This window comes from Zootoca vivipara, chromosome 13, assembly GCF_965207765.1.
Source record: "Zootoca vivipara chromosome 13, rZooViv2.hap1.1, whole genome shotgun sequence".
Lineage (NCBI taxonomy): Eukaryota > Metazoa > Chordata > Lepidosauria > Squamata > Lacertidae > Zootoca > Zootoca vivipara.
The window spans coordinates 43,702,435-43,730,130 of record NC_142596.1 but is presented as its reverse complement, the minus strand read 5'-3'; the positions used below and the strand labels follow the sequence as shown (position 1 = coordinate 43,730,130).

Below are 27,696 nucleotides of genomic sequence, written 5' to 3'. Positions count from 1 at the left end.
CTCTTTTTAAAAAGCAAATGAATTAAAAGCACAAGGAGACCATTATTGCTCCAGACTTGGTCATCCGCAGTGAGGTTTCTGCATCTAAGATCAGATAGATCATCTGTATGAAAGAACAGAACGGCTTTCCACCCTATGTGATCCCTCCTACCCATCTGCTTCCACATGTACACAGACCTGTACATGTGGGAGTGGCTTAGTAATCGACACAAGGTTCCTTTTTCTTCTTGAGCTCAAATGCAAGCCCTGCATGGCGCACAGACAAGTTATGTGCAGAGATCTATCGATGGGCAAATACTGTATCTTTACGTGCATGTGCGCATTATGCACATGAAAAGGGGAACTGTTGTCTTGGAAGATAATTCTACCAAATGCTGTTCCAAAGGGAAGGTCTTGCACTCTGGGAAGCATTCCAATTGTTCTTTTTTAAAGGGGGGGGGGAGAGACATGATTGTGGTGCAAACAGCGGTAACATTTGGTCATATTTTATTTACCAGTGATAGAAGATGCTCAGTGTAGTTCTCTCTTGCTTAAGGGCCTTTTCTGAATGAAGTAATTTGAATGAAGCCATTTGGAGCACATTTAAAACTCTTGTAATGCATGTCTGTATAAGGGAACTGACAGTAGGTTTCAGTTTTCTTTAACACCCTCCCTTTCTTTTTAAGCAAATCGCTTGCGGAATATACTAAGCAGTTTATCATATCTGTCATTGTCGGGAAAGATGTTGTTCCGAGGTAAGGATGCAGATTACTTGCTGATTCAGTTTGAAAGTGATGTCCTTGGTCAGATGGCTTAACGAATGCTTATCTCCTTCCCCCTCATTGTTGTGTACCAAACAGGCTAAGCATGCCCAACATGGAAGACCTGAAAAGAAGGATCATTAGGATAGTTGCCAACTGTAACAGACCCAAGGTAAAAATACAGACCGTTCTTATTTGTTCTAAAAATCTGAATGCTTGTTTTAATGGTCACAACCTCTCCGAACACAAGGTATATGTTAAAATTATCAACAAATATACATAAAACCTGTTGTTAAATATATGCATTCTTTTTGTAAAATAAAGCTTAAAATAAAGCTGCCTGTTAAGATACATGTCAGCCATGTATAGCTGGGCAGGCAAACGAAAAACCTTTTTCTTAAAAGCAAGCACTGAAAAGCAATGCATTGTGCAAATACTCGTTACAAGTGCAAAAGAGACACTGTGTGGCCCTTGTAAAAGCAACTACTCTATCCCGAGCTTTAAAATGGAAAGCGTAATGCTGGTGGTCAACAAAAGAGGTTTAAAGACTGTCTCAAGGCAAATCTTTAAAACTGTAGTATAAACACTGACAACTGGGAAACACTGGCCTGCGAGCCCTCCAGTTGGAGAACAGCCTTTATCAAAGGTGTCATGGGCTTTGAAGACACTCGATCTCAGGACGCAAGGGAGAAACGTGCTAAGACGAAGGCATGCTTGGCAAATCCACACCGTGATCAACTCCCGCCTGGAAACCAATGTCCCCACTGTGGAAGGACGTGTGGATCCAGAATTGGCCTCCACAGTCACTTACGGACTCATTGTTAAAATCATGTTTATGGAAGACAATCTTACTCGGCTACAAGTGATCGCCAAAGAAGAAGAAGACTAGTTCCACAGATTGATGGGTTGGCCATGTATTGGGTAAGGCGCTCCCTCAAATAAACTGGTCCCAAGCTGTTAAGAGCTTTGGCTCAGGGTCTCACTCCTGTTGGCAACCATGTTGCAGTTTCTGGACCAAGTGCAAGGGAGGTCCCAGATATAATGTGCTGCAGTCGTCCAGTCTTCACTTCCTCCCTAGACCAAGCCCAATAATTGCTGGCACGGGTGTACTTGTAGGGATTTTCATATGCAGTTAGTTGTATATAGCGGTGAAATGATTTGGGATTCTAGAGGTCACGTGCATTAGATGTAGAAAATTCTGTTCTAGGTTGGCTCTGGCGTCTTCCCAGTTCAAAAGCTCTTTGGTGGCAGGCAGTCTGTTTGACTCAAGTCCATTAGTTTCATCATGGAGCTGTTCGTCAGAGATGTCTGAGGTTTCACTTTTTTGCTCTGATTTGCATTGTGGGAGCAGGGAAGTAATTGCCCAGGCATCATACTTTTGGAATAAGAGCACAGAATTATTGTGGGTGTCGATGTTCTTAAATACTTCTCTACATAAGCTGAAATGATCCCACTTAGCCAAATGGCTTCGCGGTTTCTCATATGCTCTCCTTTTGTCTTTCAATTTCTCCTCGCACAGTACCAGATCCTGCTACATGGCTGTTGGTATGAAGTATTTGGAGGAGAACCTGATAACTTTCCAACGGAACTGGATGGTAGAAACCAAGATGCTTTGACTCAGCCTCTTCTAGCTGAAGAAAACTTAATGGTTCATCAGTCTCCTTCTTACACTACTCTAGGTGACGACTCGCCTTTAAGCTCTCCGGCTCAGTTTCCACACCTCTTTCTCCCTGGGAGAATCATCCACGTTGTAGAAGAAAGCAGCACAAGGAGGTAAACGACTAACCTGTTATCAGTGACCACGTGCTCCCCAGCGCTCTCTCTCTCTGCCCTGAATCTGCATTTTACATTCAGAAAACTCTTTTGGCAAGGATTGAGTGAGAAAAGGTGCATGGATGTGGAAATGGGGTGAATGAAAGGTTTGGATGATGATGATGATAATTAATAGTGGTATTGTGTGGATCGCAGAATGTTTCCCTCGATCTGACCAGGTGTCCCAAGAAGCTCAGTTGTTGCAATTATTTATTATCCTAAGCCAGGCATGTCCAACAGGTAGATCGTGATCTACTGGTAGATCACTGGACGTCTGTGGTAGATCACTGGTAGATCATTGGCTCCCCCAAAGAAGCTGAACAACTGTGGCTCCCCTAAAAAAAGCTCAACATTTTACCTCCTCCCGGAAAAAGGGCCTTCCTCCTTCCTAAAAAATGCTCTTTGACCTGAACCCCAAAATAATGGGTAGATCATTGCCACTTTTTAATCTCTGTGAGTAGATCACAGTCTCTTGGGAGTTGGCCACCCCTGTCCTAAGCTATATGAAACGGTCTTTCCTTCCTTCGTGTGGTGGCCTGCCACTATGCTAGAAATCTAGCATTTTGTTTCTTGAACATAGGTATATACCACTTTTCTCAAACTCTAGGCAACTTACATAAAAATAAAGCATTACAACAAAAGCATTTTAGCAGGCAAAATACAGGAATACAGAGCACCCTCTCACCCATTAAGCCAGCCTCTTCAAAATTCACCCCAGATTGGGTTTGCCGCTTTTTCGGAAGTCCCCGAGAGGAGTTGTTCTGATAAAGGAAATCATTCCCAAAGCCTTGAGGCCCTTGCAATAAAGGTTCTGCTCGAGGTCATTGGACTACCTGTCATAAAGGGTGCATGGCTTGACCCAAAGATTTTTGCGCTGAGTTATGTAAGTTAATGCAGGGAGACACCTCTCTTAACACTGGTCCCAGGCTTTGAAGGGCATCATAGGTGTATACTAACACCTCACGTGGTGTTGTTTTTTGTAAATATGGTGTTGATTGCCTATCAAGCTAGCACTGTGCTCACTTCATACTAGCCAGTTGTTGTCTCAGGGAGAAGCAGAGGGCTATCTAATTGTAGTTTTCTTATGCCTTCATTATGCACTTTTTCCAGGCGCACAGTTTCAACTTGCCATCTGTTTTGCTTAAAGCAGAAAAGGAACTTTTATTTTTAACCACCACCTAAAATCACTGATAGGGTTGAGGGGAAGAGCTTGAGGACTCGTGTCCACTGGTTTCTCGCCCTAGACAGCCTGCTCCATTTTTGCATTTGCAATAAAACCAGCACAACTTCCCTGTCTCAGATTTTTGTTGACCTCATAGAAACAGAATCTATTTTAATAGCTTTCTCGAGCAGGGCAGCTTTTTGGCACTGAATAGTTGCCAAATTTATTACTGCAAGGTTTGGAAAACCTTTGATAAGAACATTATTAAAACCCTGCCGCTGCCGCTGCCGCCTCCCCCAACCCCCCCCCTGCTCTTGCTGTATTTTGCAGTTGAACAATATAGAAGTGATTTTCTTACACTACTGTAGTTTCCTTCCACAGCAAAAAAAGGAAATAAAGAAAAAGTAATATGTGCTCAGGCATCGAGGCTCATTTGGTAGCTATTCTTAAAAAGGTAAAGGTAAAGGGACCCCTGACCATTAGGTCCAGCCGTGACCGACTCTGGGGTTGCGCGCTCATCTCGCATTATTGGCCGAAGGAGCCGGGGTATCGCTTCCAGGTCATGTGGCCAGCATGACAAAGCCGCTTCTGGCAAACCAGAGCAGCACATGGAAACGCCGTTTACCTTCCCGCTGTAGCGGTTCCTATTTATCTACTTGCATTTTGACGTGCTTTCGAACTGCTAGGTTGGCAGGAGCTGGGACCAAGCAACGGGAGCTCACCCCATCACGGGGATTCGAACCACCAACCTTCTGATCAGCAAGCCCTAGGCTCAGTGGTTTAACCACAGCGCCACCTGGGTCCCTAGCGCCACCTGGGTCCCTATTCTTACTGTGTGTTATATTTCTTGCATTGTGCCTCACCTCTTCTGAATCTGTTTACATGGTGGTATGTTTCTTTTTTTAAAAAGCAAGTAAGGGAAAGTTTGTAAAAAAAGGGGGGGTTGCAAAAAGAAGAAAAAATCAGTGAAACAGAGTAATGTCCCAAAAAGGAAAAGCAGTGTGACAGTATGAAGAATTTCAAAGGTGGAGGGTCATTGCTAGGTCCAGAGGGTGTTTCACAAGTGGGGTGCCATACCACCCAATATTATCAGCTGCTCCTTATAGAATATCTTGAGAAGCTCACATTCCTGTCTCAGCCCCTGGATGGAGTGGCATGGGAGAAGGGAGTTTCACTGCCTCCAAAAAAAGTTGTCCTTGAGATTACTCCTACAGCTGTTGGCAGTGCATTGCAGGTAGAAGTCACAGGAGGCAAGTTGTCTTTCAGGTAGTTCAGGCAGATCGTGTTGGCTTGGCTGCTGCAGCTATTTCTAAAAATCAACTTCCTTTTCCTGTCTACCCTAAGAAAGAGGATGCAGCCTTTCTTAACAGAACTTCCACAATCACATGCACCAAGGATGTGGAGCTTGTGGGCCTGTCCAGATGGTGCCTGCTTCTCAACTCATAGCAGGGCACAGAGGGCAGCCTAGGCGGTGGTCAGGTTTGGGGAGTTGGAGCCCAGCCTGATCCACTGCCGACAGGCAGCTCCTGATAAGATTGTCTCTGTCGGAATGCGGCCATCCACAAGGCAGGGAAAGGCTTCCAACAGCCGAGATCAAAGTCTTGCTCGAGTGCTTGGAGCTACATGCTTGGAGCTACAATGTACTTACAAAGATCAATCAGTGTTCGAAATAGCTGCTGAAATCAGGGCTGCAAGTATTCCACTGACACGTTGTCCTTTTTCCAGGTGGTGTTCTTCAGACGTCAAGTACACTGCAAGCTGGTCAAAAGAAACCGCCTTTGGTAATATTTTAATAAGCCCCAAGATGATAACTGATCATATGCCAGACACCGTCCTCAAAGCTCTAAATAGCTTGGCTCAGGAAAACGCACCTTGCATTTCTTGTCGAGCGCAAGGAGACTTTTCTACAAACATTGTATAATTGAAGACAAAGAGGACAGCAGCCGATCAACGGTGTTTGGACAGGCAGGCCTTTTGTACTTAACTCATGCCCCAAAAGTAGGAGCTGAACGGGGCAGGTCTTCAACATTTTCAGGACAAAGCAGAGGACACACTTCTTTGCATTGCAGAGATTTTTCTGGGGTCCTTTTTCAAGGTGAGCTGTTTCACTTTTAACAGATGCAAGTGAGCCCGTCGTGATTTCTAACCATCTATAGCAAAGGCTGCGTAAAGTGGCAGCTGGTACAGAGAGCCGCGAGACTGATGGGAAGGAAGGCAAGACTAGCTAGAGTGACCATATACATTCATACTTTACTGTCTACCTCTGCCTTACATCTGTTTCACATAGCAGAGCTGGCCGCACCGCCAGGTTTACAAAGCACTTGTAAAAAGGAGACATGGGGAAATGAAAATATTAAATTGAAGACAACTTTACCACCGTTCTGGATATACAGAAGTGACACCCCCACCCCCAAGAGGTGAGCTGAACTTCAGCCTATTATTGGCATTTTCCTTCATGGCAGAAATCTTATTTTCTTTGCTGTTGAAGGAAGCCTGCATTTTATATAACTTTTGTAGGCTTAAATGCTACTTATAATAATATAATTATTATTTATTATTTATACCCCCGCCCATCTGGCTGGGTTTCCCCAGCCACCCTGGGCAGCTTCCAAAAAAATATTAAAATACAATGGTCTGTTAAACATTAAAAGCTTCCCTAAACAGGGCTGCCTACTTGGGTTCATGTGCAATATTTGTCTACTTTTGCTTACCATTCAGGGCTGTTGAATGTGCATTTAATTGTATAGAAGGGTTAAATCCTTGCTTATGGTATTATTCCACATTGCCCCATTCTAGGAGAATTGTGAAAGAACATTTGGACTACCTATGTTAAAAAAAGCAATTTTAAAATATTCCTACTTGCAATCTTGTAGTTAAAACGATTGTGCAGCAAATGATGTCTCTAAAATGATGTTTTTCTAAATGCAAGTCCTTCAGAAACTGCTTGCCAAGCAGAATCAGTGTTTTGTGATAGTATTTGTTCATAGATTTAGGTTCCAACTGAAAATGGAAATAAGGGACAATCTTGTTGCATTATACTTTGGCTTGTTTCATCTTCCCAAAAGAACGTTGCTACTGTAGCAGTGGTCTTGTAAGCAGCACTTTCCCTCCTAAGGAGCAAAATGGCAGCCACGTCCTCATACTTGGGCCATTCTGTTGGGAGCCAATGAGAGTCCAAACCTCTGGAGCGCATCAAGCTGGTCCAGAGCAAGGGGTACCCTTTAGCTCTTTCAGTTGTGTCTTAGGTTAGTTTTCAGTGGAAAATAGTCTGGATCAACTAATCCGTCTGTGTCAATAGATTCAATCTGTCAGTGGTTTTCAACCAGTGTGCCGTTGCACCCTGGAGTGCCTTGAATGATTGCTGTGGGTGGGAAACACTGGCCTCTGTCCCTCTTTCCTTCCCTCCCTTCTCTGATGCCTTCTTGCGTCTCTGCCTCCCAAAGGCTCGCACAGCTGTTTGTTGCAGCTGCCTTGACTACAACCTTGGCAGGTGAATGGTGCCTCTGGTGAATGGTACCACCTGGCTAGGTGGTGCTGGCTGCCAGGAGCTGATGTGGGTAAGAAAGCCAGTCTGCCAGCCCTTACTCTGTACATAGGGAATGGACAGACAAGTCCCAGACCCCTGTGGAGCAGTATGAGGAGGCACCTCTCTTTGTGGCGGTGGGGGGGGGGCAGCTCAGAGATCAGGGGGCTGAGGGAACACTCCACAAGGGAGGGTGTTTGAAAAAGGGTGAGAGGCTGCCAGCTCTGCAAGAAGGGCTGACATAACTGGGCTCCTGAGCCCCACAGCGGTGCCACAGAAAGCTGGTAAAGGGAGCCGTGGACTCAAAAAGGTTGAAAACCTCTGCAATATATGAATTCAGCTCACAAATTCAAGCTCGACCACCAGCGTGATTCAAGAAATTTATTAAGTCATACATGCAAAACATACTGCTAAATTGCATTACCAAAAAGATCAATGTAAAAACTTCACAATCTTGCAAACTCCATTTATTTTACTTTTTTGTTCTAGTAGTTCAAGGTTGTAGCTCAATGTTGTGTTCTTGCCAGCATCTGGGATGTATGGAACATGGTTAGCACTAGGTTACAGAACCTCACATATCAACTGCCATTAGTAGATCAATCAACAGGAGGCGAGGTCGAAAGGGCGATGTCAGCATTAGTAAAATTACAGCATCAGGTTACCTGGCAAATGGTGACATTAAAGGAAGATGATTAAGGTGGTGTGAAATATAAAAAAAGTACTAGAAGTGGTAAATCTGCTGAACATGATTTTTACATCAAGTCACCTGAAGACTAAAGGAAGCCTTTCAAAAAAGCATGTATACTATTATGACAGGAGAAGGGGGGGAACAGAAACAAGGCTATGCTTGAATATATCTAAAACTACAAAAAAAGCAAATATATCAGAAAGATTTTAAAATACAAGTTATATTGCTCAGGAAGAAGAAATTCTACAATAAAGCGTCTAGCAAGAACATGTGAGGGAATGACCAGTTCAAAATTGTAGCAAAATGAATGTGTTACTGGAAAATGCAAACAAGTGATCTATAAAAAATACCAACCTCCCCCTTCAGTTACTGCTTAGTTGCAACAGAGGGTTTCAGTTTACTGGTTTTATTACACAAGAGAGAAATCCACTGAGTTTAACCAACTTGTGGACAATGTAGTGTAAATTGATCTTTACAGTGTCAAAATACTGTTGGGCAGTTTCCCTTGACTAATCCAGGTATCTTTCACCAATCAAAGCAATATACTGCTCTCAAGGAAGACAATACATTTCAAGGAAAAGTTTAAATCACAGTCCTTAACAAACAGGAAAACTTTCTTTTTTTTTAATTTAAAAAAGAGGGAATATGTATGCTGTCAATTATTGCGGTTGTTCAGGCATGAAAGAAAGATACTAAGACCATCAGTTGGATGAGTGTATTAAACAGCAGCATTTTCCTACCAACAGGAAATCGCAAGGGAAACCTATAAAGTTTTGCAATTCCTAATAAACATTAGTATCTTTAACGACACCTGTTCGTCTTAAAAAACAAACAAACAGGTTGCGTGCTCCATCTACAAAGCACAACAATACAACATAGATGAGCAGGTAATTTGGCAACACTCGATTAATCTGAGCAAAGGGACTTTGGGGGGGGGGGATAAGGCTTTATATAGGTTTGTCTTTTTTAAAAAAGGATATCTTTAGTAGAAGAAAAACAAAATCTAACTTTTTAAACAAAGGGGAAAGAGAAAGTGATGATTGGTTCAAAAATTTTGATGTAAGAGAACTAATTTTTTTTAACAGAAGAACTTGACATTGTTGTGAATGCTCCATTGTTCCAAGCAAAGCACAGAAGGTTCTGAGGAAGGGGCTGGGGGCTACATTAGAGTAGCAGACATTTTCTCTTCCTCTTCTTTACAGGAGGGGGGCAGAGAACTGCTCGAATAGCTTCGTCAAAGACTGTCTTGAGGCCTCGCTGTGTAAGTGCTGAGCATTCTAGGTATTTTACTGCACCTGCAGGAAAAAACAGAACAAATCTGAGCTACTTAGAAATCCACACACCCCAACCCCAAGGAATAGCAAGTCAAAATGGAGGCTGAAGTCCGCACCCCACCCACTGAGAACCAACTGAATTTAGGTTCTACAAGAACTATTAGCGCTCACACAGATAGATCAAAGCCCTACCAATCTCTTTTGCCATGGCAAGGCCTTGTGGGTAGGTGATGGGAGTCAGCTTCTTCTCCTTCAGCTTTTCAATGGTGTCTTTGTCATCTCGGAGGTCAAGTTTGGTTCCCACTAGGATGATGGGAGTGTTAGGGCAATGGTGTCTCACTTCTGGATACCACTGGAAGGAAAAAGGGGGTGATTAGCTTCTCTGTATATGCAGACAGAACATGCATATTAAGAATAGAAAACAAAAATATAGGTATTCGTTGGGTTGAAATTCACATCATTTGCCTGCAAGTATTAGGCATGACCAACTGTATACCAAATGATGAGCCTCCAATGCATTAAACAAGCTTAAGAGCCACCTCCTCTACCTCTAAGCAGAAGCCCCCCAAAAGAGCAGAAGAGTTTCCAGGACCCAGCCTTTCCCTTTCGTCAGCTAGAACAGCCCTGAGACCCAATCCACCAGTCAGGAACAGCTAGATTTATTTATAATGCACTTGACATTTTCTAGGATGAAGCATAGATCCTGCCTGAAGCTTACAACCAAACAGAAATGATACAAAAGGAATGGAAGGGGGACTGGAAAAACAAAGAGGACTGGTACTATTATTTATTTTATTTTTATAAAATAAATTTTACAGCACAATTGATGTCCCCTAGGGGGTTAACAAAATAAGGACACAGTTCAGGGAGAGAAGCCAAATGAGTTGGTTCTAGCCAAGCTGATGGGTGAGAGTTGTGTAGTTTCTCTCTCTCTCATCCTGCTGCATCCAGGTAGAATGGCTACCCAGCCATTCTCTCAAAAGGGTTTTCGTTCCAAAAGCCAGAAACACTCTGAGGAGGTAGTTGCATCGTCCAACAATGTTGACTAATAGCTTTATTATATCTTACCCAAAATGAGGTTTGCCATAAACTTTCACATTGGATGTTAACACAAAATGGCAGGGGGGTTGATACAAATTTTGTTTTCAAAAAAACAAAAACGGAACTACCAACATGATTTTTGCAGATGAAAAAGTGACTATTGCATTCCAGTTGCCTTTCAAATGACAGCAGCCCAAAGTATCAAAATTTGGCATTCTGGCACTTTGGGCATTCATATTTTACTTCCCCCCCAAAAATATTCTCAAATGCTGCAGAACTACGGTAATAACAAAATCCAACCACTTGTGTTTAAAATAACAGTTATGTATACAGTCATACCTCGGTTTAAGTACACTTCGGTTTGAGTACTTTCAGTTTAAGTACTCCACGGACCCGTCTGGAACAGATTAATCCACTTTCCATTACTTTCAATGGGAAAGTTCAGACATCCGGAACCAATTGTGTACTTAAACCGAGGTACCACTGTATTCACCTTGAAATATTCCTTTTAGAAACCAACACTCTTGCAGTTTTAATTTGAAGATTTTATTCAAAACAAAACAAACCACTAATTTATTTTACTGCTGTAAAATAATGAAGGTTAAAGATTTGTGGAAAATCTCCCAAAGTTTTTCACTCACCTTTGCACGGACATTTTCAAAGGATGCAGGACTCACAAGTGAAAAGCAAATTAAGAACACATCCTGAAAAACAGTATTTTAAGAATCTTAGTCTCTGGTGGTTACTTTCCAGGTATAACGAGTTTTCCATATAATCAGACTTTTAGTTCCACTTGTGGACATTTCCAGTTGTGAATGGACAGCAAGCTGAGCCAGCAGCACAGGAGCCCCAGAACCTCCTTTTTCTTTCCAGTTAAAGCTGCAATGCAATATTAAAACACGAGAAAATCCTGGAAGAATTTAGCAACCTGAATCCTAACCCCTGTATCCCAGTTACCTTCTAACCTATTAATTTATGCACTCACATCATTTGGCTCACTATCACACTACTTTAGGAATCTTCTGGGGAAATTGTTGCCGTTTCCTCTAAATCCCAATAAGGTTGCTAATCCGGCCACAGACTGGAAATATAATATGCCTCTTTTATGCTGCTTAGGAGCATAATATTTAAATATGCTTTCCTAGAAGTACACCCCAGAGTTCATGAGGACTTACTTCCTTTTACAATTACTAACCCAGTTCTTCTCTTACAGACCAGGGGAAGTTGGGGGCTGGTGATTTACCTAGAACAGAGGCATTGCCTATTTCAAGAAACGGACAAGAGCAGCCAGAGGAAAGCTGACTGTAGAATTGTAGGGAAATCTCGCCTAAGCCTATGTGCAACTGATACTGTCCTGACCATTCTGCTCCAATAGGTCATATGTCTGGTCTACAGCAGGACTGGCTAATCTACAGCCCTCCAGATATTTGCTTGGCTTAAACTCCGATAAGACCTAGTTAGCATGGTCAGGGAAGATGGGAGCTGAAGTCCAACAGTATCTAGAGGGCCACAGGTTTGCCACCCCTCTTCTACACAAACATCAGATGGTGGCAAAACCTTTCCTGGACTACAGGTGGAAGAATTGCATGAGTGAATGATTTTTGCAGGGGGAAATATCACTGTATGTAGGACATAAGCATGAAAGTAAAAAAGAATTCTAGCATGGCTTCTTCCCTGAAATGATGTTTCACCCCTTTCTACAGGGGAGTATTCAAACACCACCTATACGTGGTACAGCCCAGGAACAGTACAGTGGTACCTCCGGTTACTAACTTAATTCGTTCTGGAGGCCCGTTCTTAAGCCGAAACCGTTCTTAACATGAGGCGTGCTTTCACTAATGGTGCCTCACGCTGCTGCCGCGCCACCAGCATACGACTTCCACTCGCATCCCAGGGCAAAGTTCGCAACTAGGGGCATCTACTTCCGGGTTAGCGGAGCTCGTTACCCGAAGCATTCGTAAGGAGGACAGTACGTAACCCTAGGTTCCACTGTCTTGCCATCTCATCTGCTGTTTGTGTAATAGACCAACCCTGCCTTATTGCTCCAAGTACTCTGAAATTCCTGGCACTCAAATTCAGGATAACATAACATCTTAGGATGCAGCAATTAGTATACCTCGTCCTTAAGTAGTTCTCTGCTGATGTGACTGCTAGTCTTAGATGCTGATTGGGGAAGTTACACAAACAAATCTCGAGCACCCAAGTTCCATTTGCAAGCTCCTGCTTAACTCTTCACATTGAGAAAGTCATTATTTTCTGCTCTAGCCTCCTTCACACACCCTTCCAGTTTACCCCACGTACAGGTAACAACTTGGCCACCAAATAATCAGAGGCCCTTCGGAGTGTTAGTTGATTGGGTTGCAGCTCCAGGCTGTTAGGTCAGCACCTTGACACCTCCAGAGTTTAGCGCTTGCAACAATAATTATCCATGCAGCAGGACACCTGGTGAAGAGCAGTGCTGTAAACTCATGTGCTCCCAGAGCCCCTCTGCAGCTCGTCCAGCTTGCCAGATATCGAAGTGCCTCTTGTCCTTTTCTCCTTCCACCAATCCCAGACACTCTGTGGTTTTCCCGTTCAGGAAAAAGGACTAGCTGAAGCCTTTTGAAGTAAATGTCCTTGGTACAATAAGAGTCTGGTCTGATGTGACAGCTGTGGTTTGTTAAATAACACGTTTTACTTTTAAGAGAAGCAGAAATTCAAAGGATGTTTGGGACCGTAAGGTGGATAGGGGCACCAAAATATGGGGAGCCAGGATTATGGCAGCAGGAGAAGCAGCAAAAGAAGATGAAAGAGCTTGGAGCATAATGGTTGAAAGTTTTACATACGCAGAACGGTTGACGTTTCACCCTGGGAGTTAATTCCTTACCATTCGTTCCTTCAACCTAGTAATAGCATGAAACAACTTAAGATTAGGAGAGATTTAAAAGAAAAATAAGCTCTTTGCTCATCATTTTCCACTCCTATAAGGCCACCATAGTACAGTCCTTCTGGGGATGTACTATGTCAGAATTGGATGTGAGCGAAGCACGTGATGAAACTTCCTCTATATAAAAATCAATAATCTCTCCTTTACCTGAAAGAAGTTGGTTTTCTGAAGTGTTCTAAGCTGAGTTCTTTTCTATATGTGAAGAGGTTGAGTTTTTAAAAAAATGTTTTTATGGATTTTCAGGGGAGTTGATTTTTGATGCAGAGAAGCCTTTGGGGATGCCCCCACAGATACATGTTTTCTGAGCTAGGGCACTGCCAGAAATGATCGCCTTTACAAGTCAACTGAACATGTAACTCCAAGCGCAACAACATTAAGCATGCTTTACTTGGAAGTTAAGTTCAACTGAAATAATGGGCTCAAAAAAAGGATATTTAGAAATTATTATAAAATGGTGCATTTGCAGAACTTTCTAAGAAATCTGTTTTGATTGCAATAGGAAAGCTCTGCCAATTGCTAGAGGCACATGATGTTATAGGCTTCATCACATTTGGCCCAAAGCATTGAAATGCCCTTCCCTGAACTTCCAAGTATGTATTTGCATGAGCATGTCTGGAAAGTAGCTAAATATTTTGGTTTCAAAGCACAGAAAGGTGATTTAGGTTTGCAATATCCAAGTCTTTTGGCAACTTTATCCTTGGAAAGATGATTTGTTCTCTAGGTGCTATAGCACTTAATTCATCTTTAATTTGCATCTGGCCTATTAACAGATGAGGACAAGCCAGCAAATCCAAGTAGGACAGACACTTGGACGCTACAGTCACTGATCTCTTTTCATCAAGGCTTAACACAGTAACTCAGCTGCACGTTTGAGGTGTGCTTCTTCCTCATGATTTTGTGGTTGCCCCAGATGAGTCACTCTGCACTCTGGAGTCTCTCTTGGAACAAAGAACCCCTTTTTGTTTTCCTTCTGGCTTTTCCGGCAGCTCTCTTGGAAGCAGCAATATAGCCAATGAGAATGTATTGCCAGCCCCTTAGTCTGAAGCCCTGAAAAGAAAAGACCCTATTTTGCTATTTCACAGAGCACATGAGCAGATACAAGGAACAAAATCTGTTTTTTTTCAGAAATGTAAAGTAGTTCATGAACCAAGCTGGGAAAGGTCACAGTACTAAGAGCTTGGCATTTTTTTTTTACTTTCTTGGATGGCAAGAGTTAATTTTTTACATCAATTGAAAGCACTAGGAAAAAGCTCTGCTCCCTTTCTCTGAAGTCCGTGAACCATTATCTATTCATTTTAAAAGCTGATATTATGATATGAGAAGTCTCTGATTGAATTTCTGCTGAGCCATAAGGAGCAGAGGGTGCCCTGGGCCAGGCACTCTTGCTCAACTTGTGTTCCACAATCAGTGACCTAAGCAATTCCACAGCATGAATGAGATGAAGAAAAGAGACTTTCACTCTCAGTCTATGCACAGGGCAAAAGTGTAAACCAAACAACAATCAGGAAGAAATTCAGTGAACTACTGTAGGTTTGGCCATTACTGAAGATTTAGGGGAAATTATTTGCTTCCTGTCTAATGGAGAGCAATATGTTCCATTCAGAGCTGCAAGATTTTCTGGAGCTGCACAGAACGCAAGATCAAAATTTAATGCAGCAAATGCTGTTACCCATCAAAATGTACCTAGGTATTGGGATGTGCTTACAAACAAACGGATTACTTATATACACCCTGTTCTGTTGCTTGTTTGCTTTTATTCTGGGTGCGGTTTTATTTAATTATTGATTTTATCTATGTGCAATGAAGTTTTGTTATAACCCAATTCATTAGACAAATTCTTCACTTGAAATCTTATCATATAGGAGGGGGGAAAAATGCTAACTAAGAACAAGGAATTAACCTGAGTAATTAGTATCTTTGGGGAAGTGGAATTTGGACGAATTGAGATACAGTAGCCGCTCACTGAATTTAAGAGCAGACTACATCATTCATTCTGTACTCCCTGCCCCCAACAGCAAGAACAGACAAATGGCAGCACAGAAGGCAACATGCAAGGAGGCTGCAAATATATTTCATGCCCAATGCTGCCAATACATTTTGCCCCTACTATGCCATCCAGATCTACTCACTTCAGAGCTATAGCCTTGCTCACATTTTCATTTAAATGAGCCCCTGTGTCACAATTCATCTCTTGCCCCCCCAGTGAAAAGCTGAACATCAGTGCTTAGCAATGATAGTGTCAGACTGTGCCTGAACAGCAAGAATGAACAAAGGCTGCTTTTTAGCTGGGTTGCTGACCTCCCATCAAGGGCCTTGCTGATGAAACTATTTTGTACCCTAGATTATTTAACAGTGGCGTTCTGGAATATTCTAAGCACAGCACAGATTGACTGTAACTATTTCGGCAGTGCCGTTCAGCCTTGAGATCCAATGGACACTGTGCTAAATCAGAAACTTAAACAACAAGCTCAGCCAAAGGAAGGAATGGATTGTTCCAGGGGGAAACTACTAATGCAGTCTCAAATTCCATTCTAAAAAAAAAGGGGGAGCAGCAGAGCAACAACTCCACAAGATGAGCAAGCTAAACATTTTAGAGCATTTTTGCATGTTAAAATGTAACGTTAGCAACAGTGGTTAAATAACAGTAAGGAGGCAGAAAGCTTTTGCAATAAGGAGTTTGCAATTACAGAACCTGCATATTAAGGGTTAGAGATTTTGACACCCACCGGAAGCTCACCTTCACGAGCCCCATAGAAACAAATGAATCATCATGCAGAAGTAAAAGCTTATCACAAGAGTTACATCAGGATGGCTTCAGACATGGTAATGCTGCACAGCCAAGTAAAGATGAAGTTACTTTCATGTTTGGCTGGCAGCAAGAGATCATGTCTGAAAGGAACCTGGGAAAGAAATTTGTGCAGGCATGTTGTTGTTGTTCAGACATGATGATCCGGTACCACCTGCTCAACTGGCTGTGCAAGACATTACACCTGAAAATGCTCCTGATGTGAACTTACACAAGAGGCATTTCCAGGAGATCATCTTCAGATGCCAGCATCTAACACAGCTGGCTTGGGATTGCAGCGGTAAATTAGAACTGGTCGGAAAGTTACCAAGAGACAGACACCAATTAATGGGAAGAGTTTGCTCAACAATTGTTCTTTTGAACTCTGCTTCTCACATAGCTGCTACTAGCCCCTGCTTAGACTAGCAAGGATTAATGCAGGCTTCACCATAGTCCCTGTGCAGTTCGTTAAGTGTCTTGGCATGTTGGTTCAGCACATTTTACACTCAAAGTGAAAGCATCCTTAATCTTCTGCAAGCCTGCAATTAGACACACACACACACACACACACATCAAATCTTCCACTATAAAAGCTTACTGTCTGCGGGTAAGATAACGGGCGTAGTCTGTCATAGTCCTCTTGTCCAGCTGTATCCCACAAGCCCAGATTGACTGGCTTTCCATCAACCATCACATTGGCAGAATAATTGTCGAAGCTACAGAGTGAGGAGGGAAAGTTAGTGTATTCTCTTTAAACCCTATCCCTCTGTGCATCACACTGCTGTCACTTTAGAGCAGGATTATCACCTAAAGGGATTTGCGTGGCACCTTCTCCACTGAGTTTTAGGTGCCACGTATGTGTATTTCACATATATAAAACACTTTAAAATGTTTTGTCACATGAGGCTTAATCCACTAGGAACAACTCCTGAGCAAGTCTCATTAAAGCAAATGGGATTTATCTAAGTCCATGACTTTGCTCTTCTACAGTCGTTATTTGCTTCAGTCAATGTTGCTTCCCCCAAATCCTATACCTTGCATGCTATTTAATATTGCATCCAAATAACTTTTTTCCAGATATGCTAGCTTTTCACAGGCAGGCAATCATAACACTACTCCCTTCTGTTTGTAGACAGTAGGACTGAAATACTATTTAAAGGGTTGTTTCTCTGGTTACAAAGGGCCAGACACATTTTCCATCACCTATGCATATCCTCAGCCTCTGGCAAATACACCCTATAATATGACTGAGGTAAACACACCTTTTCTTCTGACATATATATGACTTTTAGACATGTAACATGCACAGCTAGGAGCAAACTAATTCAAAGTACATGGGTGTCACAGACTGCTGCTTACAAGGTTTGAACAATTAGCTGTGTGTTTATGGCTGTGAACCAGTGGTCAGAGATGCAAGTCCAACTCATCCTCAGCTACCAAGCTCATTGGGTGTCCTAGGATACAATTTCCTTCAGCTCAACCTACTTCACTATTGTAAAAAGAGGCAGGTCAAGTGCTCTGCAGCCCTTTGGACACAAATAACTGCTAAAGATACAAAAGGAAATACTTACACAGTGGGTATATATTCTCCAGGAAATGCATTGGTTGTATAACTGATGAGTAGGCATGTTTTACCTACAGCACTGTTAAGAGAGAAAGAAAAAGTCCTGATAAGAGCCCATCACATGATAATCTTTATTTTCATAATATATAGGGGAAATGTGAAGAGAAGTGCATTGTTTCATCTCTGGTTTAGACACTGAGATCCAGCTCCAAGGGCCTTCTGGTGGTTCCCTCAGAATGCGAAGTGAAGCTACAGGGAACCAGCTCCGGGGGCCTTCTCAGTATGACGCCCGCCCTGTGCAACGTCCTCCCATCAGATGTCAAGGAAATAAACAACTATCTGGCTTTTAGAAGTCATCTGAAGGCAGCCCTGTTCAGGGAAGTTTTTAATGTTTGATGTTTTATTTTGCTTTTATATTTGTTGGAATCCGCCCAGAGTGTCTGGGGCAACCCAGTCAAATGGGTGGAGTACAAATAATAACAACATCATCATCATCTCAACCTATCAAGTTTCTCCAGGACCGTTTTTGTGAAGTTGGTGTTGAGATCCCAATTTCACTCGTTCTTGATTAGAGAATGAATCTGTACCACCAACCATATGAAATTATCTTCCACGTTTGTTTGTCTCATTCAGTCTTTACTCTGTTAATCTTCCCATTAAGGTTTATTCCCATATTAAAATTTTCCGTTACTGAAATGTTCCTCCATCTTCAGCAGGGGTCGGCAAGGTTTACCTCGCCTTGGCCGGTTCACTCCAGTGGAGATTCCTCTGTGGGCTATGATTTCCGGTGCTGCGGAAGCAAGTCCCTGTGTTGTGCCGGTTTAGCGCAGCACGCGGGGACTCGCCGAGCGGGCAGCTCGTGGGCCGGTTAAACGACCCCCTTGGGTGGCTTGTGGCCCATGCGCCTTAGGTTGCCTACCTCTGATCTTCAGCTTTCCAATTTCTTGCTATAACCTGTGTAGCTGCAGCTGCAGCTCTCTATATAGTATATCTGAATTTTGGTCATCAAATAATAGTTAACAAGTTTTCAAACAGCTTAGTTCTCTAACGTTTTGGCTCCCGTTTTGGCAATGGTGATATTTAATAGTGAATTTAAATCATTGAACTGTCTTCTGAAATCTACTGGCTATTGCTCCTTCCTCCAGTTTCTTCTAGCTTTGTTTCTTTAGAAACTTCAGATTTGTAAGAAAGAGGGAACATACACATCCTGCTAGATCAGACTAAAGGTCCTTCTAGTTCAGCAGCTTTCCCCTCAACAAGAGGACTCTAGAAAGCCCACAGGCAGAACATGAAAGCAATACCTCTCCTGCACTATTATCTCTCCCCCACCTGCAACTGGTATTCAGTGACATACTATCTCAGTTTGAACAATTGTTAAACTTTCAGAAGACAGTTTAACAATTTAGATTCAATACTAGAAGAACTTTTCAACTTGCAATCCCAGCTCCAGGTCACAGTCTCTTCAGCTTTCTTAACTTGAGTGGTGAGGTAATTGCTTTGCAATTACTAGTGTTTGCAAAGTGCTCTGAAGATGAAAGTCACTGTGTAAGCACAAAGCATAATAGACATTTGTGGAGAAATCAGGCATTGCCAGGTGTGGTTATGTATCTTAGCACTCCTTGAACAGCCTGTTATAGCTGTTCCACACATTTCAAAGCTTGGAATATAGCAGACCTATCCAGACAATAGTTCACCTCAGAGCTGTATCCAAGAAAGATCCCTTACCACAGGGCAAAGTATATCAATGGTAGGATCTCACCATTTCATTTATGTGAATGCAGATTCTCAGATATCATCCTCTGAGATCAGAGAGATGCCACATTAAAGTAGCCTCTGGTTTATTTATTAACTTCTCCCCACAGCAGCAAAGAATCAGGAAAGAGCACCCAGGAAAGAGCATGCATACAACACTAAGAGTGAAGTAGTACCTGAGTTGGTCCAGCGCCTTGAGACCAATGCCAGTATAGTAGCATATATTCGTGCACAAATTTAATTTTATCTAAGACAGTACCACACAGCACAGATATATTTCAGGGTTGGGGAGTGTGGCAGAAAAGCCTGAATTTTATTATCAAGAAAACACAGGAATCTGAATGTGTAATAGTTGATCTGCATGTCATATTAAACCAGTTTATTTTAAACCATGGCTTAATTTGAAGCCAACCTAGCAGTTTGAAAGCACGTCAAAATGCAAGTAGATAAATAGGAACCGCTACAGCGGGAAGGTAAACGGCGTTTCCATGTGCTGCTCTGGTTTGCCAGAAGCGGCTTTGTCATGCTGGCCACATGACCTGGAAGCTGTACGCCGGCTCCCTCGGCCAATAATGCGAGATGAGCGCGCAACCCCAGAGTCGGTCACGACTGGACCTAATGGTCAGGGGTCCCTTTATCCTTTACCTTTAATTTGAAGCAGCACAAAACCACTCAAACCCATTTTGGAAAGAAGTGGTGGAAGATTTTCAAGTCTAGCACAGAAGGATCAAGAACTCTATAAGCACATCAGGCAATTCCACTAAAACTAATAAGGAAATGCCAACAAGAACAAACAGGTCCCACCGGCCTCAGCTCTACAGGCTTCCTGCCTTCTCAGTTTGCTGGCTCTTTGCCCTATGAATCAGTTCTGCACAGATATTCCGCTCCAAAATGAAGGTTTCATCTCCTTAGACTTTGCAATGATTCGCTCAATTCATGTACAGTACATGTAAAGCTTTGAATAGTCTCAGTAAACCCAACTCCTCTCTATGGAAAAATGTAGGTGCTAGATGTGCAACTTTTTAAAGCATAGAATGAAGTCAGAAAGTTGTAAGTTAGGTGAGCATTGCTTCAGCTATGCTCTGCCTGACCTACTTGCACTAACCAAATTAATGATTTGATGGCATGATTAGAAAGTTTTAAATAAAGATAGCATTTCCTTCCTACTCTGCTATAACTTTCTAGTTTTGTTTTAAAAAGTATTCCCCAGATTAAAAACAAAAACAAAACTTTTACATGCACTTTTTATTACCATAATATGGTTTATTCAAATACCCTTAAGTGCACTGTGTTGTGTGTCACAAGTTAGACCTAAAACAAAATATTTCACTATAAAATATTAGCCTCTTGATAGTAATATTATTATAACAACATGTTTCTGCATGGGTTACATACATTAAGTCATTTCCCCCCCAATGAGCCAATGGGTGGTATGAAAAAGGTTTGTGACTATGGCACAGTATGGTAAATTGGTGGGAATAAACAGCTTCCGGAAAATTTCACTTTCATATTTAAGTTGTAATCTCTTATTTTTGGAGAATAGAGCCTCAGAACTATTTAAAAAAAACAGAAATGGAACTTCTGGTGTCAGTGATCAGGATTTCTGCATACTCTCCCAACTACTCCTATCCAAATCCACCCATCTTTCCACACTATCCCAATTCTCACCAAGAAACTGTTACATGGCTATACCTACATTCAAAATGAATAACCTATTCAAAAGGAATAGACCAAACAGGATGGGAGGAGTAGCAGCATTATAGGTAAAGGAAACATACACTTGTGAAGAGACCCATGACTTGGAACATGGAAGGCAAATTGAGAGTATATGGGTAAAGATCGTAGGAGAGGGAAACAACAGTGACCTTACTGTGTGTCTGCTATAGGCCTTCAAGCCAGACTGAAGACTTGGATGATGTTTTTCTATAGCAGATTACCAAACATTCAAAAATGAGAGATATAGTAGTCATAGGAGACTTCAACTACCCTGACATCTGTTGGGATTCAAACTCGGCCAAGAATATTAAGTCCACCAAAATTTCTCCATTTCTTCAATGACCATTTCATTTTCCAGAAGGTGGAAGAAGCAACATGGGGATCATCTATCTTGGACCTGGTCCTCACCAATAAGGAGAAACTGATCGATTAAAGTGGAAGTACTGGGAACACTGGAAGAAGTGATTATGTCCTCTTGGGTTTCATGATACAGAGGAAAGGGAAAGCAGAATGTAGTTAGACATGCATTCTGGAATTTAAGAAGGCCAATTTCAAAAAGCTTAAATCACTGGTTGATATCTCATGGTCAGAAATACTCAAAGAGGAGTCCAAGATGCGAGTTTCTGAATGCAGAAACTCAAAGAGGAGTCCAAGATGCAATACTGAATGCAGAAATGCAGACAATTCCAACAAGAAAGAAAAGCGGGAGGCATCTAAAGAAACTGATGTGGCTACATAAGGAGCTTACAGATGAGCTGAGATTTAAGAAGGGCATGCATAAGAAATGAAAGAAAGGGGAAATATCATGAAGGAGGAGTATACGAGTAACCAACAGTTGCAGGGAGGTCAGGTGGCCAAAGTTCAGAATGTGCTCAGGCTTGCAACAGAGGTTAAAAGTAATAAGGTTAAAAGTAATACTAAAGGTTTCTGTGTCTATGTTCGAAGGAAGAGGCAGAACAAGCAAGTACAGTGGTACCTCGGGCTACGTACCTAATTCATTCCGGGGTGCGGTACGTAACCCAAAAAGTACGCAACCTGAACCGCGAAAGCGCGCTTCTGCGTATGCGCAAAACGCTTCTGCACATGCGGTGAACCCAGAAATAAACGCTTCCAGGTTTGTGGAGTTCGTAACCTGAAGCATACACAACCCGAAGCATACGCAACCCGAGGTACGACTGTAGTAGATCCTCTGCGTGGAGAAGACAGAGAAATGCTGTTGGGTGGCAGTGGAATTGTAGGTATGAGCATAACTACCATAACACTATGCCTCCAATTCCCACCTCACCACACTGCTCCTGAACGATGTGCATTGTTGATGGTACCAAAAGTCAACATGAGATCAAGGTGAATCAATAGGATCACATTCCCCCAATACAGGTTATCAATCAGGGCAACTAAGGCTGTTTCAGCACCAAAATCCAACCTAAAATGGGCCTAGATAATCCAATTTCTCCAAGGATTACTAAAATCTATGTGCTTTGAAGCCTCAAAGTTAAGCATAGACAATATGTTAAGGAGTTTAACAATAAAGAGTAGTGTTTTGAAAACTGAAATATGGTACCAATATTTTTATGGTAAACACCAAATTAAACATGTATCAACAATTTCTGCTAAAAATGTGATATTAACAATGTGTCATTTATGTGAATTGCATATTACTTCATGTTTATCAAAAGTGTTGCTGACAACCCCCCCCCCCCAACATTAGCGACTAGACATTCTGTTTTGGTGCCCACAACCCAGGTCCCAGAAGCCATTTGGCTCCTAGCTTTTCTATCTCAGTTTCTAACACTGGTTCCAAGTAATCTCCTCGGACAGGTAAAATGACTGGCTTACTATCAAGCTCAATTAATTACTGACCTATCATCAATCTTTAGACTTTCAGCCCTCATACATATACTTTGAATTATATTTCATCCGTTATCTTGATGTTATTTTACAAGAATCTTCAGATTTATTTGTAACCTGAAGACTAAACTACACATTATATTACATGGAGATAGCAATGGTGATATGCAGAGCTGTTATCTGTACTTCTCAGAGAAGCTGCACAGATTTGTTGTAATGCCCAGTTATAGACAACACAGGATTTTTGTTTCTATTTTTTAAAAAATCTAACGGGATAAGACTAGTCTTGTTTTCCAGCTGGCCTCCAATGCTCCTCTGAGCTGACGTCTAGAAGAGGGGGGGGGGGGAGACACACAAATGATGGAAACTGCCTTGTCTTGATAACTGAAAAACACATACTACATTTTGGCATAATCTTTATAACAGAAGTCATGTGTCACATCAGTTTGGAGAACAAAAAAGGGTTCCTCTGTGTGTGGCACCTTTGTGGAGCACTATCAATGCATAAACATATTTTCCTAAATGTTATGTGATGGGATAAGCAAATATTACCACAGTGTAATCCAATACAAGTAGGATCACCTAAATATATACAGTACACTTGTACCCATGTTTTTGTAATCTACAATAACCAAGAGAAGCCTTATGTTTGACTAGGACTGTAGAAACTTGGGGTTAAATCCCTATTCATCCAAGAAGCTCTCTCTCTATATATTCTACTCACAGGATTGTTAGGAGTTGACTATAGAAGTAATAAACAAACAAACTGAAGTACAGTAGGCATAATTTCAATTGCAGAGAGAGCACAAGAAGTCATCCTATGAAGCTGAAGGGTGGGACACTTAGGACTCACGAAATAAAGTACTTCTTCACATAGCGCATTGTTAAAACTATGAAATTCACTGCCACAAGATGTGGAAAGTTAAAACCATCTGGTAATTTGAAGCCATCTAAATTGGTGGCAAAGCAGAAAAGAGGAGAATAAGGCTATCAACAGCTACTAGTCACAATGGCTATCTTCTACGTCTATGATCAAAGCAGCATATTTTCTGTATGCCAAGTTGCTGAGGAACAGCAGGAGCAGAGAGGGTTTCTGTCTGCATGTCCTGTTTGTGGGCTTTCCAAAAGGCATCTGGTTCATCACCATAGGAAACAGAATGCTGGTCTAGATAAGCGTTTGGGCTGATCCAGCAGGGCTCTTCTGTTCTTAGAGGGAAGAATAGGTTTATCCATTTGTTTGTTTGTTTGATTTTTATTATTAAATTTATATACTGCCCTATACCCAGCCTCAGGGCGGTTCACAAGATAAAAACAATATAAAAACACAAAATACACCATCAAAATATAAACAGAAACAACCCTTTTTCTCCAAGTTAATTTGTATCAAGTTAAACCCAGCGAAAAATTCAAAAAATGTGTTGATCACTTACCACTACATATGTATGTATGAAGGTTATGGGAAAAGTGAAGACTTCAGAGACAGAAAGTTACTAGCTTAAGTCATTGCTAAATAAATGCTTATTTATTATTTTATTTTACATCAAATTCATCCCAAGTGCTCCACGCAAGCAATATGTCTTACTTCTGAGCAAACATCAGGAACAAGCCAATTCATTCAATGAGATTTGCTACGTAGAAAATATACATGGTAGCACAGCCTTGAACAACTTCTGAATGATTTTCGGAAGTGGGTTTCCTTTGTAAACCTCCAAACAAAGCAGAGGTTTGACACCAGTACTACAGCAGGCAAAAAGCAATTCATACAAAGCCCACAAGACTAGTCACTGAATTTTGGAAGCATAATCATATCTAATGATTGCAATAAATCTACACCTCACTGGAATCTACACAGATAACATTATTGTCTCAGTTCAAAACTTGCAAAGCCAGATGTTAGTCTCATTGTACATAAGCATCTCTTCAGAGATTACCTTCCTTTACCACAAAAGCAAATGCTGACCCCTTAAGTCTTGGAGCACAGTTGCTGCCAACACACCTCCCATGGAAGGAAACCCTTCCCTTTGCATCTAGAACTGCTGGATGCATTGTAGCTATTTCCCCTCTATGCCCAGTCCTCTCCTTACTGCTGGAGTTAGTGAATACTGTAAAGTTCTATGGCACTTAGCAGCAGTCACCCCAACATCAGGAAGCACCCTATGTTTCATCCTAGTAGAAGCAGCGTTATCAGAGGGCGGGTGCTGAAATTCCTCAAGACTAACCACGTACTACATGTTGAAAGAATATTAGGAGCAGCTATTAAAGGGGAGAAACGAGAAGGGGAAAGCAACAGTCCAGGTCTGGCAGACTTGGGAGGCGATCCTATGCACTTCCTTGGGAGTACCACAAGACTTACGCATGTTACACATGCTCAGTTATGAAACTAAGTTCTAAGGGGGTTACCCTGAAGTAAAGATAGCCTTGCAGGACAAAATCACCCCACGTGCAAAGTTCTGCCCAGCTCGCATGGACAAACCATGGCGACTAGGGCTACAACCCTCACAGTTCTTACAAGGGAGTAAGGTCCTACTGAGCACTGTGGCAACATCTGGATTCTAGTTGTGTTTACTCAGAACTATATTGAGAATTAAGAGACTGGCAGGGGGTGGGGAGGAGAGCCAAACTCAGCATACTCGGTCCAGGAAGAGAGTGCCCCAGCCCCACATAGCCAAAAGGCACAAAAAGTGGAGATTAGGGTTTGGCACAAGACGCCCATTCTTCCTGGAGTGTGTATGTATGGGCACAGAAATGTCTTCTATGTTGGGGCTGTGTTTATGCATGTATTTGGAGGTGCACAGAGAAAAAAACCCATTTCCGTGGGGTTCTTGGGGGGGGGGTATATTAAAAGTATATTCCCTTCTCATAATCCCAGAGATCCAGCATTAGACTCCGCTGCAAACCTTCCCCCTCCTGCGCTTCCTACACTCGGCAGGAAAAAGTCGCCCCCTCAGCCTGCGCTATCCAGGCCCGCCTGAGTCAGAATTTTCCCTTCTTCCTCCCGTTGCCGAGGAGGGGAGCTCGGCAACGGGAGGAAGAAGGGCCCTGGCAACCCAAATATACGGGAGGCCGGAAGGAAGAGGAGGCGGCTCCTATCCCGGGGGCAGGATCCGCGGCGACTTACCCGTCTCCCACCACCACACACTTAATGGCCTGCATCGGGGCGGCTGCTGCTCCTTCGTCGTCTTCGTCGCCGCCGGTTCCTGTTGCTCGTCGAGGAGCCCGCGAGGCGTCGTGGCGGGGAGGAGACCGAGGAGGAAATCCCCAAAGGACCTCGGCTCTTTCCCGTGGGAGGAGAGGAAGCTGACTGAGGGAAAACGGTCACGGCGCCGCCGGAGCAACGGCCACCACCCAAAGCGCGGGGCGGGCGAGCGGAGCCTGTGAGGAAACAGGAAGCGGCCGCTCCGCTCACATCCGGCCTCGCGGCCTCGCCCTCTTCCCTCCTCATCGGCGGGACCGCCTTCGGGAATGTCTCGCAGGGCCTGGCCTCACTCAAGCCCCGACGGGAGTTGGACGGCGAGAGGGGGGGCAGGGTAGGGAATGGCGTCACGTTTCGGGCGCGCTCGGAACGACTTCGGGGAAACTCGGGTCAGTAGGACGGGGTGGGCCGTCGTGTTGTTCTTTAAGAGACACTATTCGGAGAGCGCCCCTCCAGGCAGCATTCGGTTTTGCCGGTCTTTCGGGAATGTTCGGAGGGGGGGGAGGCGTTGAGGGGGCGACGGCGTTCGGCTCTTCATGTGCGTCCTCGCGCCTCGCCTTCGGACAGTATTTTCCCCTCCCTCCCCCCCCTCGCCTCCTGTTCGGACATTTCCGCTGCCGGCCGATTCGGACATTGGCTTCGGTTGAGGAGGGGTCGCCATCTTTGTGCTACTAACCTAGTCAGAAGCCGCGAGGGGAGTTGAGGGTACTTGTCAGGACCGGTGACGGTTTCCTATCAATCTCCGTCGTAGCCATTTTTCTTAAAAAATAAAAATGTAAACTTAAGTGTATGTATTCTCTACTCGTTATATATTTAATATAATAAATATTGATAATTTCTTTAAGCAAAGCGCCCCATCTAAATCTCTTACCATCTCGGGGAAAAGTGGTTTTTAGTTGTAGTAAAAATAACACGCAATGTTCCTAAAAGGACATTAAAATGATTAAAAACGACTCGCCATGACAATATTGTCTTCACCACTATTTATTTTGTTTATGTCCCACTTTTCCACCAAGGAGCTCAAGGTGTGCATAGCTCTCCCCAGTATATCCTCACAACAACCCTGTGAGGTAGGATAGGTTGAGAGTGAGCAACTGCCCAGCCAGGTAGACCAGTGAGCTTCATGGCCAAAGTGAGCATTTTAACTCTCCTAGGTCCTAGCCCAGCACTCTAAAAAAAAACCACTACACAACTCTTGACTACACTATTTGCTCTCCTAAGACTAGCAGCTGACTAGCAGGTCAAAATTCAACAGGCGCAGGGGGCGCGCGGAGAAAAGCAGTGATCAGTCTTACACTTCAGTTAGTTATGCTAGTTGAGGGCTACCGCCTCCCCCAACCTGATGGCCACTAGTTGCTTTAGACTACACCTCTGATCATCTGGAGAGCACTAAATTGCAGAGTATGGCAGAAATCCCTGTAAACCTGTAGGAAACGCCAGCATGGATTTTACTGTAATATCTCTTATTCTGGATGTTAAACTGCTCTGAGGACATTGCAAGCTGAAAGGTAGGGGAAACCCACCCAGATGGGCGGGGTATAAATAAATTATTATTATTATTACCTGTGTTTTAAACGAATTAATAAATGCTGTAGAATGAAGCAACAGGCTAGACCAGGCATCCCCAAACTTCGGCCCTCCAGATGTTTTGGACTACAATTCCCATCTTCCC

The 27,696-nt window shown here is 42.9% G+C and overlaps 2 protein-coding genes across 6 annotated transcripts in view; one reads left to right on the top strand and one right to left on the bottom strand.

Moving 5' to 3' along the window:
* Positions 1-6,669, top strand: part of DAGLB (diacylglycerol lipase beta) — a 29,566-nt gene extending 22,897 nt beyond the window's left edge. For all 4 annotated transcript variants that reach the window (XM_035130947.3, XM_035130946.3, XM_035130948.3 and 1 more), the window contains exons 13-16: positions 666-734; positions 840-912; positions 2,260-2,513; positions 5,440-6,669. In XM_035130947.3, coding sequence (XP_034986838.1) covers positions 666-734; positions 840-912; positions 2,260-2,513; positions 5,440-5,635 — 592 coding nt within the window. In that variant the 3' untranslated portion in view covers positions 5,636-6,669. The remainder of the gene's footprint in view (positions 1-665; positions 735-839; positions 913-2,259; positions 2,514-5,439) is intronic.
* Positions 6,670-7,604: 935 nt separating this feature from the next.
* Positions 7,605-26,190, bottom strand: RAC1 (Rac family small GTPase 1). Of its 2 annotated transcripts, XM_035130954.3 has the most exons (7): positions 25,950-26,190; positions 17,523-17,594; positions 16,550-16,667; positions 13,066-13,122; positions 10,882-10,944; positions 9,392-9,551; positions 7,605-9,220 (listed from the first exon to the last, which is right to left on the bottom strand). In XM_035130954.3, the coding sequence occupies exons 1-7, from the start codon at positions 25,982-25,984 to the stop codon at positions 9,090-9,092; spliced, it is 636 nt and encodes a 211-aa protein (XP_034986845.1). In that variant the 5' UTR covers positions 25,985-26,190; the 3' UTR covers positions 7,605-9,089. The 2 variants fall into 2 exon arrangements, with proteins under 2 accessions (XP_034986845.1, XP_034986844.1); XM_035130953.3 differs by lacking the exon at positions 13,066-13,122.
* Positions 26,191-27,696: the final 1,506 nt, after the last annotated feature.